This window comes from Dendropsophus ebraccatus, chromosome 12, assembly GCF_027789765.1.
Source record: "Dendropsophus ebraccatus isolate aDenEbr1 chromosome 12, aDenEbr1.pat, whole genome shotgun sequence".
NCBI classification, from domain to species: Eukaryota; Metazoa; Chordata; class Amphibia; order Anura; family Hylidae; genus Dendropsophus; species Dendropsophus ebraccatus.
Genome location: NC_091465.1, coordinates 2,544,542 through 2,564,957, shown reverse-complemented (window position 1 = coordinate 2,564,957; position 20,416 = coordinate 2,544,542). Strand labels below are relative to the sequence as shown.

At 51.2% G+C, this 20,416-nt stretch overlaps 1 protein-coding gene across 2 annotated transcripts in view; it reads right to left on the bottom strand.

Annotated features, from left to right (window-relative positions):
• The window catches only part of CCDC27 (coiled-coil domain containing 27), a 50,497-nt gene that overhangs the window by 3,473 nt on the left and 26,608 nt on the right, over nt 1-20,416 (bottom strand). Inside the window, exons 5-12 of one of the 2 annotated variants that reach the window (XM_069948359.1) lie at nt 18,767-18,940; nt 18,299-18,511; nt 10,946-11,123; nt 10,189-10,319; nt 8,573-8,650; nt 8,241-8,453; nt 7,103-7,207; nt 6,682-6,933 (exon numbers count right to left, since the gene is read on the bottom strand). In XM_069948359.1, the coding sequence (XP_069804460.1) occupies nt 6,829-6,933; nt 7,103-7,207; nt 8,241-8,453; nt 8,573-8,650; nt 10,189-10,319; nt 10,946-11,123; nt 18,299-18,511; nt 18,767-18,940 (1,197 nt within the window). In that variant the 3' untranslated portion in view covers nt 6,682-6,828. Of the gene's footprint in view, nt 1-6,681; nt 6,934-7,102; nt 7,208-8,240; nt 8,454-8,572; nt 8,651-10,188; nt 10,320-10,945; nt 11,124-18,298; nt 18,512-18,766; nt 18,941-20,416 lie in introns of those variants that run through there. The other variant, XM_069948358.1, reaches the window with a different exon arrangement.

Here is a 20,416-nt window from a genome sequence, read left to right as displayed (position 1 = left end):
TCCTCCATAATCAACTAGTGCACCTTTGCTCAGTCGACCTCCCTGCGATGATGGGCTCACAAGGTTCCTCTACGCTGGAGGGTGCCCATAGAATCGGACCACCCCTACTACGGTCCAAATCCTCTCAATCCTCAGATATGTCTGCCAGACCTCACCAGATCACCGTCCGCTACCTTACGTCAACAAGACCACCTTACTTTCCACAGCAAAGAAAAGCAAACCTGACATCACGCTTAAAGGTGACAAATTCTTCCTCTTCGGGGATCATTCTGCCACTAAGCAGCTGAAAGCTTTTTCACCTATCTGCACTGAGCTGGTGAACTGTCCAATACAATTCTCTCTGTAGCATCCAGATGTTCCTCGCATCTATAACCAAGATGGCACCTCCTCCAGAGGAAGCTACCTCACATCGCACCGTTCTACAAGGAAGACCAAGACCAAGACCAAGAGGACAAAGTGAGACGACGCACTACCAGCAGTGGCGGATTAAATGTACCCTGGGCCCTGGGCTGTCCACCCAACCTGCCCCCCCCCCCCCCGGTCAATCCGCCCAAACATTATAATCCGCCACTGACTACCAGTCCACATATTACTGAGGAAAAGATGTCCCTTTGACTTCCACGTTGTCATTCTGCATTTTCACCATCCTCTTCGGAGTTACTTCACTAAATTGTGTTAATTCCTACGTTTCACAAATATCTATCGACAGTTTCTCTTATATCTGTAAGTGGTCTTTTGTAGACTATTTTGAAATAACCTTTTATTTCCTCCAAACTCTTCTGGCTCTCTGATCGTTCTCTCTCTATATTCTCAGAATAGACTCTGATCGTTCTCTCTCTATATCATAATAGACTGATCGTTCTCTCTCTATATAATCAGAATAGACTCTGATCGTTCTCTCTCTCTATATCATCTGAATAGACTCTGATCCTTCTCTCTCTCCCTATATCATCAGAATAGACTCTGATCCTTCTCTCTCTCTATATCATCTGAATAGACTCTGATCGTTCTCTCTCTATATCATCAGAATAGACTCTGATCGTTCTCTCTCTATATAATTAGAATAGACTCTGATCGTTCTCTCTCTCTTTATCATCTGAATAGACTCTGATCGTTCTCTCTCTCTATATCATCAGAATAGACTCTGATCGTTCACTCTCTCTATATCATCTTAATAGACTCTGATCGTTCTCTCTCTCTATATCATCTGAATAGACTCTGATCGTTCTCTCTCTCTATACCATCTGAATAGACTCTGATCGTTCTCTCTCTATACCATCTGAATAGACTCTGATCGTTCTCTCTCTCTATACCATCTGAATAGACTCTGATCGTTCTCTCTGTATCATCTGAATAGACTCTGATCGTTCTCTCTCTCTATATCATCTGAATAGACTCTGATCGTTCTCTCTGTATCATCTGAATAGACTCTGATCGTTCTCTCTCTCTATATCATCTGAATAGACTCTGATCGTTCTCTCTGTATCATCTGAATAGACTCTGATCGTTCTCTCTCCCTATATCATTAGAATAGACTCTGATCCTTCTTTCTCTCTCTGTATCATCAGAATAGACTCTGATCGTTCTCTCTCCCTATATCATTAGAATAGACTCTGATCGTTCTCTCTCTCTGTATCATCTGAATAGACTCTGATCGTTCTCTCTGTATCATCTGAATAGACTCTGATCCTTCTTTCTCTCTCTGTATCATCTGAATAGACTCTGATCCTTCTTTCTCTCTCTGTATCATCTGAATAGACTCTGATCGTTCTCTCTGTATCATCTGAATAGACTCTGATCGTTCTCTCTCTGTATATCTCTGTACTCACTCTTTGGGACTGCTTCTTCTTTCCTGTCCTAGCCCCTTCCGACTTTGCTCCTGAGTTTTCGGTTAGTTCGGCTCATGAGTCCAATGCAGGAAGGAGATTACAGAAGCTTCTGTCATATGCTCGGAAAAAGTAAAGTCCCTAAATAGTTATTCTCGTATGTTTTATATATATATATATATATATATATATATGTATATGCTATCTTACGTCTGTCATTTGTTGCGATTTTTTCCTTGGTTTTCTCTTCGGTTCTCTGCCAGCCAGCAGGGGAGACTGGAGGGACTTATTATCATTACCTTTACTATACATTACTTATTGGAACGTAAAGGGGCTTAAATCCCCAAACAAACAAACGCAAATCTCTGTCACTTATAAAGGCTTAAAAGCGATATAAATTTCCTACAGGAGACTCATTTATCAGAACAAGATTATTTTTAGAATGCATCGTCTTTCTTTAAAGCTCCTTCTTAAACAGACTAGACTTCACAGATGTCTGGAGGTCCTCACATCCCGATAGTCGGGAATTCGCTTTTTATTCCCATACTCTCGTATCCTCTGCTCTTCTTTCCAAGATTTCCGACACTGACAACCATGACATAGCTATATCTGATCATGCGCCCGTTTCTATTCAGGTTTGTGAAGTTTTTCCAATTAGCACAGATATTACTTGGTCTTTCCCACATTTCCTATCTAATGATACTGGCTCCCAACTTAAATTATCGGAGTGGTGGAAGGAGTACACATCTCTCCAACCCAGATTTATTTTGGGACACAGCCAAATCTGTGCCGAGAGGCAAAATCCCTGCATACTCTGCAGCCGAAAAGGAGAAGGCCAAAAAAGAGTAAGTTACGGCTACGTCTGAGCTGCCTACACTGCCTTTTCATTCATCATTCTCCCCAAACTAAATCTGAATGGACCTAAAGCTCGTTCTGTCCGGGCCTCTGAACATTTAGAAAATATCATCCATAATAAACGGGTCGCTGGAAAACTCCTGGCTAATCTTGCAAGGAGAGACGGACTATTGCACATTTAAAAAACTTAAGACCATGGTGGAATTGTTCATTCCGACCCCAAACATGTCAGCTCATTACTCAGTCGTTGCTACCGTGACCTGTACACGCAACAATCCCCTGATGTAAAGGAGGGCTCTGCTTTTTATCTAAACTATGTCTTCCTACCCGGTCTTCAAATGATCTTCAATTGCTTTACACCTCACTCAATGTTGGGGGATTTCTGACACTATTTCCCAACCTAAATCCACTACCAGACACTACTCTCTAAGGATCACCCCTTCCCTCCTTTAGTTTACTCATATATGTTGTAAGGTAAGGAAGTTCTCCAGTCAGGTACCATGGTTTATATAAAAGTGCTACCCAAACCAGGTAAAGATCCCTTGCTCCCGAACTCCTATAGAACAATTTCTCTTAATGAAGATATGAAATTGCTATAGAAAATTGTAGCTAACAGACCTCAATTCTCCCTTCCATTATAGGAAATCACCAAGTCGGCTTTATAAAAATCTGATCGACCGTTACTAAACTTAAAATGGTGATGGCGGTTCAGAATGCTGTGGAGGGGAGAGGACACAAACAGGAGCCGCCAGCCTTTCTTGCTATGGAGGCCGACAAGGTTAGTTGGTCATGGTTGGGACAAGTCCCTTCTAAATTTGGTATTGAGGGGACATTCCTCCCCAATGTGGACTCACTTTATTCTGCTCCAACTGCTGGTATTCACGTCTTCTTGCTCGCCAGGGCTGCCCCTTATCTCCAGGCGAGGTACCTCCTGGACTCACACTTATATGATGGTATACCAGCAGGTTTGCAGATTATAACACTCACCTGCTTTGCTGACAATATGCTCCTTGTTTGTAGATTCTCCTTCCCAGCATATTCCAAACATCCTTGAGGCTTTCACCTATTTTAGCTATAAAATTTATATTTCTAAATGTCAACTTTTTTACCGAACCCCTTACATCTCCCCTACTACACTAGACTTGTGAAAATAGCGAGAACTTCCATCACCTATTTAGGCATCAGGATAGGTCGACCCCCTCCCCATTATATCATATTGAAAGATGGAAAACCTTTCCCTATCATTGCTGGGCAAAGTTCATCCTTTAACCCATAGCTGCACCAGGACGTTACTGAACGTTACTGAACGCTATGGGGGGTCGCGCGGCAACCCCCCTCTGAACTGCCGCGATCCCGGGTGCCGCATGTAGCGGCTATTAGCGGGCACGGTCCGATCGCCGTGCCCGCTAATTAAGTACTTAGAAGCAGCTGTCAAAGTTGACAGCTGCTTCTAAATACTTGCTCATATCCATCCCTGGTGGTCTAGTGGGGGGATCGCCCCCCTGCGGCGCGATTGCGGGGGGCGATCCCCGCATCCATCCCGGGTCTGGGTCTGCGCCGTAATGGCGCTGATCCCGGCTCGGCATTCTATTGCTTTTGGTTGCAGCAGCCAAAAGCAATAGAACACCGATCCCATGGATTCATGCAGTATAACTATACTGCATGGATCTCTATGAGAGATCAGAGTGCATATACTAGAAGTCCCCCAGGGGGAATAACCCTAACCCCAGGGGGGGAATAACCCTAACCCCAGGGGGAATAACCCTAACCCCAGGGGGGGGGGAATAACCCTAACCCCAGGGGGAATAACCCTAACCCCAGGGGGAATAACCCTAACCCCAGGGGGGAATAACCCTAACCCCAGGGGGGAATAACCCTAACCCCAGGGGGGGAATAACCCTAACCCCAGGGGGGGAATAACCCTAACCCCAGGGGGAATAACCCTAACCCCAGGGGGGGGGAATAACCCTAACCCCAGGGGGAATAACCCTAACCCCAGGGGGAATAACCCTAACCCCAGGGGGGAATAACCCTAACCCCAGGGGGGAATAACCCTAACCCCCGGGGGGGAATAACCCTAACCCCAGGGGGGGAATAACCCTAACCCCAGGGGGGGGGAATAACCCTAACCCCAGGGGGGGGGAATAACCCTAACCCCAGGGGGGGGGGAATAACCCTAACCCCAGGGGGGGGGAATAACCCTAACCCCAGGGGGGGGGAATAACCCTAACCCCAGGAGGGGGAATAACCCTAACCCCAGGGGGGCTTCTAGTATATGTGTAAAGTAAAAGAAAAATGTATTTTTAATAACACAAAATCCCCTCCCCTAATAAAAGTCTGAATCACCCCCCTTTCCCCATTTTATAAATAAAAATAAATTAATAAATAAACAAACATGTTTGCTATCGCCGCATGCGTAATCGGCCGAACTATTAATTAATCACATTCCTGATCTCACACGGTAATTGGCGTCAGCGCAAAAAAATCCCAAAGTGCAAAATTGCGCATTTTTGGTCGCATCAAATCCAGAATAATTGTAATAAAAAGCGATCAAAAAGTCATATATGCGCAATCAAGGTACCGATAGAAAGATCACATCATGGCGCAAAAAATGACACCTGACACAGCCCCATAGACCAAAGGATAAAAGCGCTATAAGCCGGGGAATGGAGCGATTTTAAGGAACATATATTTTCTTTAAAAGGTTTTAATTTTTTACAAGCCATCAAATCAAATAAAAGTTATACATGTTACATATTGTTGTAATCGTAACAACTTAAGGAACATATATAACGAGTCAGTTTTACCCCAGGGCGAACGGAGTAAAAACAACCCCCCCCCCCCCCCAAATAAAAAAAAAAACTTTTTTTTTTTTCAATTTCACCACACATATAATTTTTTTCTGGTTTCCCGGCACATTTTAGGCAAAAAATTACATCTGCCATAGCAAAGTACAATTAGTTGCGCAAAAAATAAGGGCTCATTTGGGTCTCTAGGTGGAAAAATGCAGGCGCTATGGCCTTATATACACGAGGAGGGGAAAACGAAAACGCAAAAATGAAAACTGGCTGTGTCCCCTAATGGTTAAAGGTGATTGGCTTTGCTTGTTTACTTGAACCACTGCAAACTATCCCTCTTCTTCTTCACTACGCCAATGTCCACTCAGTCAGCTCTCTGTTTATTAAGTTCCTATGGAAAGGGAAACGTCCTCGACCAGCCCTCTGCAAACTCTATCTCCCCAAGATGGAGGAAGGTGCCCAGTTCCCCGACCTCAGACTGTACAATCTTACGGCCATGTTTTGTCATATTCGTGACTGGATATATCACACCTCTCATTTTTCTAGTTTTGCTTTGGAACGAGAATTTGGTTGCTCCTTAATGATTGAGCACCTTATTACATTTAAAACTGGGTGATCTTCCGATTATTGCCAAACGCTGTGTCTTAACCAAAGATACAGTTGCGGCCTGGAAGGAAATAAGGAAACTTTATTCCCTTCCTTACTGCATTTCTAAATACTTATGTCTAGGTGATTCTCCCTCTTTCCCTTTGAGTAGATCTAGCTAAATTTTAAAAGGTCAGCGTACTAAAGGTATAAAGGTGTCTCTTTGGTAGGTGATCCTACTAATAGTACCCCTGGAGGAAGGATCCTATAGGAAGAATTGAGTGAAAGAATGGGACCTCCCAGCATCTCAGATCTTCCAATATTATCAAGTTAGGAGCTACTGTCCTTCCCTGGCTCAGAACTTTGCTTACACAGAAAAGGATGATGCATTTGATGCCCTGATAGGCTCATCTTCCAGTTACGACAAACTGTCTGACATTTATAGTGCACTTAAGTGGGGATACTTCTAAGACCATTGGAACTCCCAGATATCTTCTCCGATGTTACACTCACACTTACTCACAGGTCTCAGAATTATACGCTCTATAACCCCTGACGAAAACTGGAGAGAGTTGCACCTCCGCCTTTTACATGAAGCTTGCTTCCAATATTCCATACAAAGATGTCCGCCTCACTATCTCCTTTCCTGCCCCAAATGTTCTCTGGGAAGGCTGACTTATTCCATTGTATGTGGTCCTGTTCTCCCAACCAAACTCAGTGGTCTGAACGCCTGTCTTGGATCAAATTCATTTGGGATCGAGACATCATACTGGACCCATTACATTGTTTATTCCACTATATTTCTTTATTCCCAGAAGATCCTTATAGAGGCGACATGGCGGTATACGGTCCACATCTTTCCTTATGCTCTATGAAAAAGTGCATATTACAACATTGGCTTCATAATAATCCTTTCGACACGTCTGAAGTGATCGACCAAATAAAATATCACTATATAATGCTAGATAATATTACTGCCATACAGTGCAGAAACAATATACCCCCACCATACACACAGTAACCAGACGGCCCTCTCACCTGCATGACTTCCAGGATCTCATTATCGGAGATCTCCACCTGTGGCCCCTTGAAGCCCGGGGCCGTGTACGCTGCTTGTATTATTTTACTGCGGAACCTTTCAAACTGAAAGAGAAAGATGAGAGGATCTCAGTGTAAGTTATTGCCCCCGGTATACGCAGATCCCGCCACAAGCATTTATATCCCTTATGGCCATATCATTCACCATATAGATATATTGCCTTGTTCCTGTAGGGTTTGTACCCATAGAAGCTGAGCCGGAGTATTCTGCTGAAACGGCACAGGTTTGGAGCGACACCTAGTGGCCTCAGCCTGAGCTGCAGTCTGTCCCGGCTCTTCCTATATCACCTTATTGTAGCAATGTCCCAATCACTGGAATCATCGGTCACGTGTCAGGTGAGGTGTTCTGTACTGAAGGGTTTCAGCCGCTATATAGTCTACATCCCTGCATAAAGCTAAAACTACATCAGATATTCAGTGACCAAGAACGGACAGAAGATGGTGGAACCAGGAGGTACTGAACAATAAGAAGAACCGGGAGATGAGGAGGCCAGGAACAGTTTCAGAAGCAGGAGCAAGGCATGGCGGGGTGAGAACCACTACAAGTATTACACCTACCAGATATCATATCCAGGGGTCAGGGCGGGATGTAGTCAGGAGCAAGGCATGGCGGGGTGAGAACCACTACAAGTATTACACCTACCAGATATCATATCCAGGGGTCAGGGCGGGATGTGGTCAGGAGCAAGGCATGGCGGGGTGAGAACCACTACAAGTATTACACCTACCAGATATCATATCCAGGGGTCAGGGCGGGATGTGGTCAGGAGCAAGGCATGGCGGGGTGAGAACCACTACAAGTATTACACCTACCAGATATCATATCCAGGGGTCAGGGCGGGATGTGGTCAGGAGCAAGGCATGGCGGGGTGAGAACCACTACAAGTATTACACCTACCAGATATCATATCCAGGGGTCAGGGCGGGATGTGGTCAGGAGCAAGGCATGGCGGGGTGAGAACCACTACAAGTATTACACCTACCAGATATCATATCCAGGGGTCAGGGCGAGATGTGGTCAGGACTAGGAAATAACCCCAAGTATCAGGAGTAGTATATATGGGGAGATGACCCTTACCCTGGTCTGCATGGTCTCCAGGGCCACTCTGACGTGTTGCTCGGAGGCCGCCAGCTCCTCGGCTCTGCTCTGGATGTGGCTTCTCTCCTCCTCCTGTTTCTTCACCTCTGTCTGATAGTTACTCATCTCTCTCTGGAGTCTCTGGACTTCTCCCTTTAATTCAGCAATCATCTCGTTCCTCCTTATCACCTCAGACTTCAGTTCACCCATCATCTGCAATGGAACCAATGTTATTATGTTACTGAGCGTTTATAGGGGGTCACTGGCTCTTTCTGGTCTTGGACCACCCGCAGCCCCCCATCATGAAGACTGCCCTCCCCTTCCCCAGATACCTCTCGTAGCCCCCCGTTCTCCTGCTCCACAGTCGCCATCAATTCTTCATGTTTTCTTTCTTCTCTCAAACTTGAAAACTTGAATAAAAACAGGAAGAAAGATGAATGAGTAACAGCAAGAAGATGGAGGTCATTGCTTCCGCTGTATCTGTGGCCGTGTAGGGGGGGGGGGGGTTCGATGCTGGAATATAAGACTGAACATTAAACCACCTGTAGGGCAAGAAGCGCACCCTTAGTAAAACATGGTAAATGGCGGGAGAGCTGAACGCGGCATGCGGCCATCCTCATCCTGCCATAGACTGCAGTGCGCACGTCCAACCAACAGTCCATGTAATCGGGGGGCTCTCATAACTGCTGGGGGCTCCACAGATTAGACACTTCTTTTGATGCTCCGCAGTGGATGAGGATTCCCTGTTCCCTGCAGTGCTGGACACTAATGTACCGCGGCTGTGTGAGGCTCCCAGCTCCCCTCACTACCATCGGCCAATCAGTGCTGCCGTGCAGCCGGGAGCCTCACACAGCCGCTTCCCCGAGCAGGTAATGTATGCTCCGGGGCGCCGGGGGGTTAAAGGGGTTACATACTGGCAGCGGAATGAAAATTCACTATTCACTTCATACTACCAGGATCCGCAGCCAATTTCGCTGCAAACTCGGAGCGTGAAATCAGCTACAGATCCGGTACGTGTGAAGCCACCCTAAAGAGGTTGTCCGAAAAATGTATCCACAGAATAGGGGAAAAGTAAGTGATTGTGGGGGTCCGGCCTCTGTACCCCCCCCCTCCCCCCCCCGCTAATATCGATAACGGTCCCCGGCTTCTCTGTTATGAAAAGAGCCGCGTGTAATAGGAGCGATGGTCTGCTGGCTGTCACCCCGTGTAATAGGAGCGATGGTCTGCTGGCTGTCACCCCGTTTAATAAGAGCAACGGTCTGCTGGCTGTCACTCCGTGTAATAGGAGCGATGGTCTGCTGGCTGTCACCCCGTGTAATAAGAGTGATGGTCTGCTGGCTGTCACCCCGTGTAATAGGAGCAGTGGTCTGCTGGCTGTCACCCTGTGTAATAAGAGCAACGGTCTGCTGGCTGTCACCCCGTGTAATAAGAGCGATGGTCTGCTGGCTGTCACCCCGTGTAATAGGAGCGTTGGTCTGCCACTATGTCCTATGGGCGACCCGGACACTGGATGTCGGTGTGTGTAGTAACACAGGCAGCGAGCAGGGAACGAGGAGGAAGTGAGCGCTGAGCTGACAGGTCGGTGCTCGGTTTCTCCTCACATTGTGCCGTGTAATACCGCCTTTACATCCTGTTCACACAGATCTCAGTCTGCATTGTGCATGGTGTCTGCAGATGTCGGTGAGTCTGCACATATTCTTGCAGATTCTGCATGCCACAGGTCAGCCCCATGTGAACAGGGGCTAATCCAGGCCAGGATCTGCTGCCGAGTGTCGTCCTCACAGTCTGGTTTGTAACAACCAAACAGGAGAGGCCGGTGATGATAACTCTAGACAATGACTGTGTTGTCTGGAGAACAATGGAGGTGATCATGTGACCTATGTCTGCGATGATAATGACTGCGCGGATGGCCCGGGGTGGGTTACCAGGTGACTGGTGGCCGTCGTACCTTCTTGGACATGGCCTGTATCTGCAGCTCTCGCTCCCGCAGTTCTCGCTGTAACGCTTCCTTCTCAGTCATCGATTTCCTCAGTTTGGACTCGTGAGACGACACAGATTTCTGCAGAGAGGAAATGACGCCTGGAAATAGAGAAAAGATCTGCATTACCGAGAGGCACCTATAGGGGGCGCACGAGGGTCCCATCTCCTCCTACCTGGCGGCTGATGGCTATGGGGCCCAGGAGCTCAGGCTATACACCATTCTCTTATCTATTCTTGTAGTTGTGGTTGCCTAGCAACTGGCTGACCGCGTCCATCAATGACCACCACGGGGCGCGTGCAGCTGTACTGATGTCTCCTATACACTATTAATGGACGTCATGGTAATGACATGTGACATGGATGTCAACCATTAGCCACAACCATGACGTCTGTGAGATCACTGGACCAGTGCAACCAGGATTAGGAAAACATGGCAGCTTTCTTTTGGAAATGGCACCTGTCCGTGGGTTGGCTCGAACATAACAGCTCTATGGAAGTGAATAGATCTGAGCTGCAATACCACATACAACCTGAGATCAGGTGTGGCACTGTTTTTGGAAGAAAGCAGTTTTTCTAGTCCTGCATTGGACAGGTGACAAGTGGAGCATCTCACCACCCATCACTCTGACCGTCCTGGTAGAGGACACCATCTTGGCGGTGATCTACCACACCCATCGCATTGAGCGAGATCTATATTTAGTCCTATAATCTGGGCGTCTTGTTACCTTTCGAGATCTCGTATTCCTTCTTCGCAGTCTTCACGTCCTCCTGTAATCTCCGGATGAGGCGGCTTTCATCTTCAGGTTGATCTGTGGACGCGCGGCGAGACGTTTCTTCATCTTCTTTTGCGGCTTCAGGGCGTCCGTGTACGTCCTCTGCCGTAATGTCATCAGTCGTATCAATCTGATCAAAGAGTAACATGTCCCCTGAGATCACATGGTTGTCATTGGTCATGCGAGGCGGATGTCATGAGTCATGTGATTGTGCGACAATGGTGGTGTACGGTGATGGCACCGGGATGCACTTTACCACAGAAGTATGTAAGGGTGTATGGTGCGTAAGAATGATGGGTAGTAGTGAGAATGGAGGCCACTGGGGGACGCTAGGGAGTAATAGTAATGGTGAGTACTGTTGAGCGAGCATGCTCTATGGGGCATCAGGGTGCATCACTGCTCGATAGGGTACCTCGTGGTGGTCAAAGCGCACGTCTCCTCCCCTGTGATTAGCCAATAAACATGCGGGGAGGGGGCAGGGACGTCCTGCTGGCTCCTGGTCTAGCAGTGATGGAGGAGGAGGAGGAGGAGGAGGAGCAGGGCACTGTTGGGTACACTACAGAGGGTAGAACCCATGGTAGTGTTATCACATCTGTTCAGCATGTACGGAGGAGAAGACTCATCCTCCTGGTGAGGACACAGACGTTTGGCCTGTTCAGAGTCCGGTGCACATGGCTGACTGAATGGTCGGCTGCCTCTCCCGTAACCATCCCGTTACACGTTACTGGCTGTTCACCCTTTTTTAACCCCCGCTATATGGAGAACGTTTCCTCTCCGTCCCGATGAGGAAAGGATTATTGGAGTGACGTGATAACACAAGGCCCTGCTAGGAAAATGGCTACAATCCTCCCCATCTGACAATGCTAGCGGCAGAGGATCCGGTTCTGTGGCCAATGAGGAGGGGAGATGAGGGGATCAGGCAGCATGTCCGACACAGGTGTGAGAGCACCCTGCAAGGTCTGAGAAATCTCATAATACCCCCCAGGATAATTCCACCACTGCGCAGCTTAGGATGAAAAGGAGAGAAAAGTTCTGGAAGATGGTGAGAGAGTAGCCGACCGTACCAGCGTCCTACGTGACCCCTCTGCGCCCGTCACCTGTCCCGGATGCAGGCATGTGCAGGTATGTAGCAGACCATATCAACGTCCCATGTGACCCCTCTGCGCCCATCATCTGTCCCAGATGCAGGCATGTGCAGGTATGTAGCCGACCGTACCAGCGTCCTGCGTGACCCCTCTGCGCCCGTCACCTGTCTCGGATGCAGGCATGTGCAGGTATGTAGCCGACCGTACCAGCGTCCTGCGTGACCCCTCTGCGCCCGTCACCTGTCCCGGATGCAGGCATGTGCAGGTATGTAGCCGACCATATCAACGTCCCATGTGACCCCTCTGCGCCCATCATCTGTCCCAGATGCAGGCATGTGCAGGTATGTAGCCGACCGTACCAGCGTCCTGCGTGACCCCTCTGCGCCCGTCACCTGTCTCGGATGCAGGCATGTAGCTGACTGTACCAGCGTCCTAAGTGACCCCTCTGCGCCCGTCACCTGTCTCGGATGCAGGCATGTGCAGGTATGTAGCCGACCGTACCAGCGTCCTGCGTGACCTCTCTGCGCCCGTCACCTGTCTCGGATGCAGGCATGTAGCTGACTGTACCAGCGTCCTAAGTGACCCCTCTGCGCCCGTCACCTGTCCCGGATGCAGGCATGTGCAGGTATGTAGCCGACCGTACCAGCGTCCTGCGTGACCCCTCTGCGCCCGTCACCTGTCTCGGATGCAGGCATGTAGCTGACTGTACCAGCGTCCTAAGTGACCCCTCTGCGCCAGTCACCTGTCCCGGATGCAGGCATGTGCAGGTATGTAGCCGACCGTACCAGCGTCCTATGTGACCCCTCTGCGCCCGTCACCTGTCCCGGATGCAGGCATGTGCAGGTATGTAGCTGACCGTACCAGCGTCCTGCGTGACCACTCTGCGCTTGTCACCTGTCCCGGATGCAGGCATGTGCAGGTATGTAGCTGACCGTACCAGCGTCCTGCGTGACCCCTTTGTGCCAGTCACCTGTTCTGGATGCAGGCATGTAGCTGACTGTACCAGCCTCCTGCGTGACGCCTCTGCGCCCGTCACCTGTCCCAGATGCAGGCATGTGCAGGTATGTAGCTGACCGTACCAGCGTCCTGCGTGACCCCTCTGCGCCCGTCACCTGTCTCGGATGCAGGCATGTAGCTGACTGTACCAGCGTCCTAAGTGACCCCTCTGCGCCCATCACCTGTCTCGGATGCAGGCATGTGCAGGTATGTAGCCGACCGTACCAGCGTCCTGCGTGACCCCTCTGCGCCCGTCACCTATCTCGGATGCAGGCATGTAGCTGACTGTACCAGCGTCCTAAGTGACCCCTCTGCGCCCGTCACCTGTCCCGGATGCAGGCATGTGCAGGTATGTAGCCGACCGTACCAGCGTCCTATGTGACCCCTCTGCGCCCGTCACCTGTCCCGGATGCAGGCATGTGCAGGTATGTAGCTGACCGTACCAGCGTCCTGCGTGACCCCTTTGTGCCAGTCACCTGTTCTGGATGCAGGCATGTAGCTGACTGTACCAGCCTCCTGCGTGACGCCTCTGCGCCCGTCACCTGTCCCAGATGCAGGCATGTGCAGGTATGTAGCTGACCGTACCAGCGTCCTGCGTGACCCCTCTGCGCCCGTTACCTGTCCCAGATGCAGGCATGCAGCTGACCGTACCAGCGTCCTGAGTGACCCCTCTGCGACCGTCAACTATCGGGTGTCTAAGCACGAGTCATGTGACATGTCCACCTCGCAGGGGCTTGCCTGCTCTGCGGCTAGCGTTTTGTCAGAGAGGGTATTTTCAGTGCTGCTGGGGGGAAGGGGCTCACTGATAAGCGGAGCCGCCTCTCATCTGACAATCCCGACACTTAATGAATACAGCCTGGATTCCCTGGACTTTTCTTCGTCACCAATGCAGCGTCCCCCAACATCAGGTGCCAGGTGAGCGAGCTGTAACTAGATAACCATGGATCCCATCACCCTAAATATAGGGTAAGTTCTAGTGGTTTATCCCTTTTCTACTCATCCTCCTCCTCAACCGGAACATCAATGCGATGAAGAGACCAATTATAAGGAGGTTCACCACCAGGCTCTACCCCAACACAAGTGCGGTGTCCCACCACGGGTGTTGCTATTGGTTACACCCTTTCTTCTTCTATCCTATCATTTCTCTCTTTACTTCTCACATATGCACTCTTCACCCATTCACAGAACACCTTACAGGCGCTGTAGATAGGAAGTCACATGGGTAGAGGAAGTGTAGAAGTCTTTTGTCGCTAGACTCTGTGGAGACAAGACGCAACCCACAGATTCTTCCCAAGTAACTTCACTCAGCACTATGCAGTGTTAAACCCTTTACTAGAGAGGACAAGTCAGAGATCATATCAACCCACGCCGTGGACAAGGAAAGACAGTGCAGGACAGTATCCACAAAGCAAGGCTAGGAACTGATCTGGATAGAGCAAAGTTGCTAGAAGCCTATAAACTCTATCTTGCAGCGAAGGTGTAAGCTGGGATCCCTCAGCATTCCGCTCATCCAAGGTAACAAGGTCTGGGGCTTGTGTCACCCACTAGGCCGGGTCCCCTGACACTGGTAGGGCAATAGGTGGTGCAAAGACCAAAAGAGTCAAAACACGGGCACAAGTCTTCTCTCTCTCTTCTCAAGTATTCTTCTATTTCTACCTCCAACATCCCGGCAGAGCACAGTACTTGGGTTGGGACTTTCACGACATCCTCCTCTCTACTCTTCTGAATCTCTTCTAAACTTCTCAGTACACAACTCAGCACGACTGTACTACTCCTTACCCGCTCACTACAGATCTGGATCCGAAAATGACAAGTATCTTATCAAGTGTAAAGTATTATATCAATGCAAAGCTGTATGTTCTGCTGCACACAAGTATTTTCAGAGGAAACCAGAGACTCTGTGATTCCTCGTCAAGCACCAACACAGTACACATACACCTTGGGTTATCTCCCCTTTCTGTGGGTGGCAGTGCCAATAGTCGGGGTGGGTCATTATTCCACTCCGGCCCACCGTGACAACAGCCCAAGGGACCCCGCAACAACCTGGCAGGTCACTGTCCACAGGGGAACAAGGTACAACCAGCCCTTTAAACTAAAAGCAGGTCTGCCACCATACATGTGTGCCCAACCAGCACTGGCTTCACAACATAACATCTCTGGGCCCGGCTATATCTCGGACACCCACCGCAGGAGTGGCGTCACGCTTTACCATCTGGCAAGTGACCGTCCATCCCAACTCTATACCACTGCAGGAGGTCACCACATAAGGAGGGTCACCACCAGGCTCTCTCCCCCAGTATAAGGAGGGTCACCGGAGGGTCACCACCAGGCTCTCCCCCCCAGTATAAGGTGGTTCACCACCAGGCTGTCCCCCAGTATAAGGAGGGTCACCACCAGGCTCTCTCCCCCAGTATAAGGAGGGTCACCCCCAGGCTCTCCCCTAGTATAAGGAGGGTCACCACCAGGCTCCCCCCCCCCCAGTATAAGGAGGGTCACCACCAGGCTCTCCCCCCCAGTATAAGGAGGGTCACCACCAGGCTCCCCCCCCCCCAGTATAAGGAGGGTCACCACCAGGCTCTCCCCCAGTATAAGGAGGGTCACCACCATGAGGGGTGTGGGATCCCTCTTCCCTGTAGATATTCGGCGGCTCTTATACTAGGTGCGCTGTATGGAGAAGTCTACGCGTCGGTCCTCCAGAATATAACCAGGGCGGCTCTGACCATCACACAATGACAGGTAGCGGTGGTTGCACTCTGTGTTCCCCCCAGTCTATGACATCTATGGTTGTCAAATATGGCGGCATGTAAGGGGAGGGATGGGACGGCTTATAAGGGGGGAGGGGGATTCTTTTTTTCTCTACAAGTTAATGTTCAGGAAAAAGGTTTCAGAACGTTTTCTTCTCAGTTTAATTTGGACTTTATCTTGGGGTGAGAGCGTAATATTGTCAGTATGTAATAGTGGTGTAATACAGGGAGCTGGGGGTCTTATCCAACCATGCTCCCCCTGCTGTGCCGCTCCATTTCTCTGGTGTTCCACCACTTTCTGAGGTTTGTAGGTGACCAGACACCCCCCACTCTGCTGCATAGGAGGCCCCTGACCAGACCCCCCCCCCACTCTGCTGCATAGGAGGCCCCTGACCAGACACCCCCCACTCTGCTGCATAGGAGGCCCCTGACCAGACCCCCCCCCCCACTCTGCTGCATAGGAGGCCCCTGACAAGAAACCCCCACTCTGCTGCATAGGAGGCCCCTGACAAGACACCCCCACTCTGCTGCATAGGAGGCCCCTGACAAGACACCCCCACTCTGCTGCATAGGAAGCCCCTGACCAGACACCCCCCATCCGCATAGGAGGCCCCTGACCAGACCCCCGCCCCCACTCTGCTGCATAGGAAGCCCCTAACCAGACACCCCCCCCCCCCCCCCACTCTGCTACATAGGAGGCCCCTGACCAGACCTCCCCCCCCACTCTGCTGCATAGGAAGCCCCTGACCAGACCCCCCCCACTCTGCTGCATTGGAGGCCCCTGACCAGACACCCCACCCAACACCCCCCCATCCGCATAGGAGGCCCCTGACCAGACACCCCCTTCCACTCTGCTGCATAGGAGGCCCCTGACCAGACCCCCCCCCCTCCCCCACTCTGCTACATAGGAGGCCCCTGACCAGACACCCCCCATCCGCATAGCAGGCCCCTGACCAGACCCCCCCCCCCCTCCCCTGCATAGGAGGCCCCTGACCAGACCCCCCCCCCTCCCCCACTCTGCTGCAAGGAGGCCCCTGACCAGACACCCCCCACTCTGCTGCATTGGAAGCCCCTGACCAGACCCCCCCCCCAATACTCTGCTGTATAGGAGGCCCCTGACCAGACACCCCACCCAACACCCCCCCATCCGCATAGGAGGCCCCCCTGATCAGACCCCCCCCATCCGCATAGGAGGCCCCTGACCAGACCCCCCCCCCCCACTCTGCTGCATAGGAGGCCACTGACCTGACACCCCCCCACCCCATCTGCATAGGAGGCCCCTGACCAGACACCCCCCACACACACACTCTGCTGCATAGGAGGCCCCTGACCAGACACCCCCCACACACACACTCTGCTGCATAGGAGGCCCATGACCAGACACCCTCCCCCCCACTCTGCTGCATAGGAGGCCCCTGACCAGACACCCTCCCCCCCACTCTGCTGCATAGGAGGCCTCTGACCAGACACCCCCCATCCGCATAGCAGGCCCCTGACCAGACCCCCCACTCTGCTGCATAGCAGGCCCCTGACCAGACCCCCCCCCTCCCCCACTATGCTACATAGGAGGCTCCTGACCAGACACCCCCCATCCGCATAGCAGGCCCCTGACCAGACACCCCCTCCCCCACTCTGCTGCATAGGAGGCCCCTGACCAGACCCCCCCCTCCCCCACTCTGCTGCATAGGAGGCCCCTGACCAGACACCCCCCCCATCCGCATAGGAGACCCCTGACCAGACACCCTCCCCCCCACTCTGCTGCATAGGAGGCCCCTGACCAGACACCCCCCCTCATCCGCATAGCAGGCCCCTGACCAGACACCCCCACTCTGCTGCATAGGAGGCCCCCCTGACCAGACCCCCCCCTCCACTCTGCTGCATAGGAGGCCCCTGACCAGACCCCCCCCTCCCCTCCACTCTGCTGCATAGGAGGCCCCCCTGACCAGACCCCCCCCCTCCACTCTGCTGCATAGGAGGCCCCTGACCAGACACCCCCCCCACTCTGTTGCATAGGAGGCCCCTTGACCAGACCCCCCCCCCCATCCGCATAGGAGGCCCCTGACCAGACACCCTCCCCCCACTCTGTTGCATAGGAGGCCCCTGACCAGACCCCCCCCCCCATCCGCATAGGAGGCCCCTGACCAGACACCCCCCCTCATCCGCATAGCAGGCCCCCGACCAGACACCCCCACTCTGCTGCATAGGAGGCCCCCCTGACCAGACCCCCCCCCCCCTCCACTCTGCTGCATAGGAGGCCCCTGACCAGACACCCCCCCCCCACTCTGCTGCATAGGTGGCCCCTGACCAGACCTAACCCCCCCCCCCCCCCCCCCCCCATAGGATGACCCTGAATAAAATGCTCCAGTCTCCCACTGGCGTTAATGGGGATCTCTACTACTCGAGTGTTCTAGTGCTGAAGACTAATGGTGAGTAGTAGTATTGATGAGTAGACATCCCCCTCACACATAATGGCTTCTCACCTCCGGCTCCATGGCTGTTATTTGGCCTCTTCCCTCTTTCCCGGACAGACTTCCCTCCATGGATACGGCTGATGCGCTCCTCTCCCATCCTGACCAGAGACCCCTAGGAATTGATGCTGGTTGGGATTTTTCTTCTTTTACATCCGTGGAGAATTCTTCAAAGGCCAAGAAGTCGGCGTCTATGTGCGAGGGATCAGACGGGTCCATGGGGTCCTGGAGAAGCAGAGAGATCAGAGACCAGCAGGGGGCAGATACCTGGCGTCAGTCTGAGGCAGTAAAGCCAGTGGAACAGATGGTAGTCAATCGATCAGGTTCCCATGAAATGATATACCGTATACAGTATATACCGGGGGGGGGGGGGGGGGTATGCCTTGTCTGGAGGGGTCACATGGTTGTGCTGAAATACTTTTCCGTTATGAGGGGGTTGGAGGGGGCAGATCCTTCTGGATGGATTTGTTCCTGGCTCACCTCTTCTCTGGCGGTCAGCGGGTGGACGTCTCTGTGGACGTCTCTGTGGACGTCGCTCTGCAGCTGGGACACCTCACTCCTCAGGCTGGAGATGATCTGATCCTTCCTCTTGCATTCTGCCTCGTACCTGGAGAGCCGGTTTATCTCTTCTCCTAGTCTGAGCAGACATCGCTCCTAGGACATGTCGGGTATACAGTTATAAGACGCAATCCCCTCCCCCCCTCCTCCCATCTTCTGGGTTTCTGACAGTTCTGGAGCCGATGGATTCTTATTCTGGTAACAGGACGGAGATGAGATACAGCGGACGTTGAGTGGTCACCAGGGACTCACACAAACACCCGCTTCCTGCTCTCCAGAACTAAGTCGCCTATGTGTAATGCGTACGGCCTGACCGCCATTACCCCGCAACCACCAATACTGAGGGGTCGCCGTAATACGGGTCCTTTTACACTGAAACATTTAGCGTCTACAGGCAGCGAGTACCGCATCACCACAGGCCCTCCAGCTGTTATAGAACTACAATTCCCATCATGCCTAGGCAGCCAAAGATTTAGCTTTGGCTGTCCAGGCATGATGGAAATTGTAGTTCTGCAACAGCTGGAGGGCCTGAGTTTGACACCCGTTTTACACAGTACAATTTACCGAGTGGCCGGGCTGCATTAACAATCCTTGTATCATTAGTGTAGCCATGGAAACTGACAGTACAGATAAGCATACATCCATGCTGTCAGTTTCCAGATCCTACAGCAGTGTATACTTACCTTGTGTGATTCGGCATCCTGTTCTCCCGCCAATACTGTATCTTCAGGCTGCCCATCTCCTCCAGCTGTCAATCATTCTGGAGGAGGCAGCGGCCTGAAGACAGAGCCAGAAGGGAGAGCCGGATAACACAGCAACTCGGAAGGTAAGTATACACTGCTGTGTGATCTGGAAACTGACAGCACGGCATGTCCAACCACTGGCAAAAATTATGGAATCACCGGCCTCGGAGGATGTTCATTCAGTGGTTTAATGTTGTAGGAAAAAAAGCAGATGACAGAAATGTCACAAAACTCAGATGGCAACTTTCTGGCTTGAAGAAACACGAACAAAAATCAAGAAATAAAAATGTGGAAGTCAGTAACGTTTAATTTTTTAGACCAAGCAGAAGGAAAAAAAATGATGGAATCACTCAAATCTGAGAAAAAAATGATGGAATCATGAAAGACAAACAAAAGACCACCACATTATTATTATTTATAGAGCGCCCTTAATTCCCGAGCGCTGTACAAGAGATAGGGGGTAACAAGCAGGAACAATACAAGGGGGGGGGCAGGATGTGGACGGCCGTGTACGTCATGGTCAATAATTTAAAGTGAATATGTTGAGCAATGAGAGCCAATGACGGGATTGGCAGAGGGGAGAGGTGGATTAGTCAGGCAGCAGAGCAGGAGGCGGCAGAAGGTGGTCAGGGAGGTGGTCAGGGCCTGAATATGTAGTTTAAAAGACAGGGCAGAGTCAAAGGTGACCCCAAGGAATTGGGGGACGGAGGAGGAGCGGAGTTGGGGGACAGAGAGCAGCCATTGATAGTGATAGACAGGTTAGACGGCAGAGTGTAATGAGATGGGGGAAAGATGATTAGTTTTGTTTTGTCCATGTTGAGTTTTATAA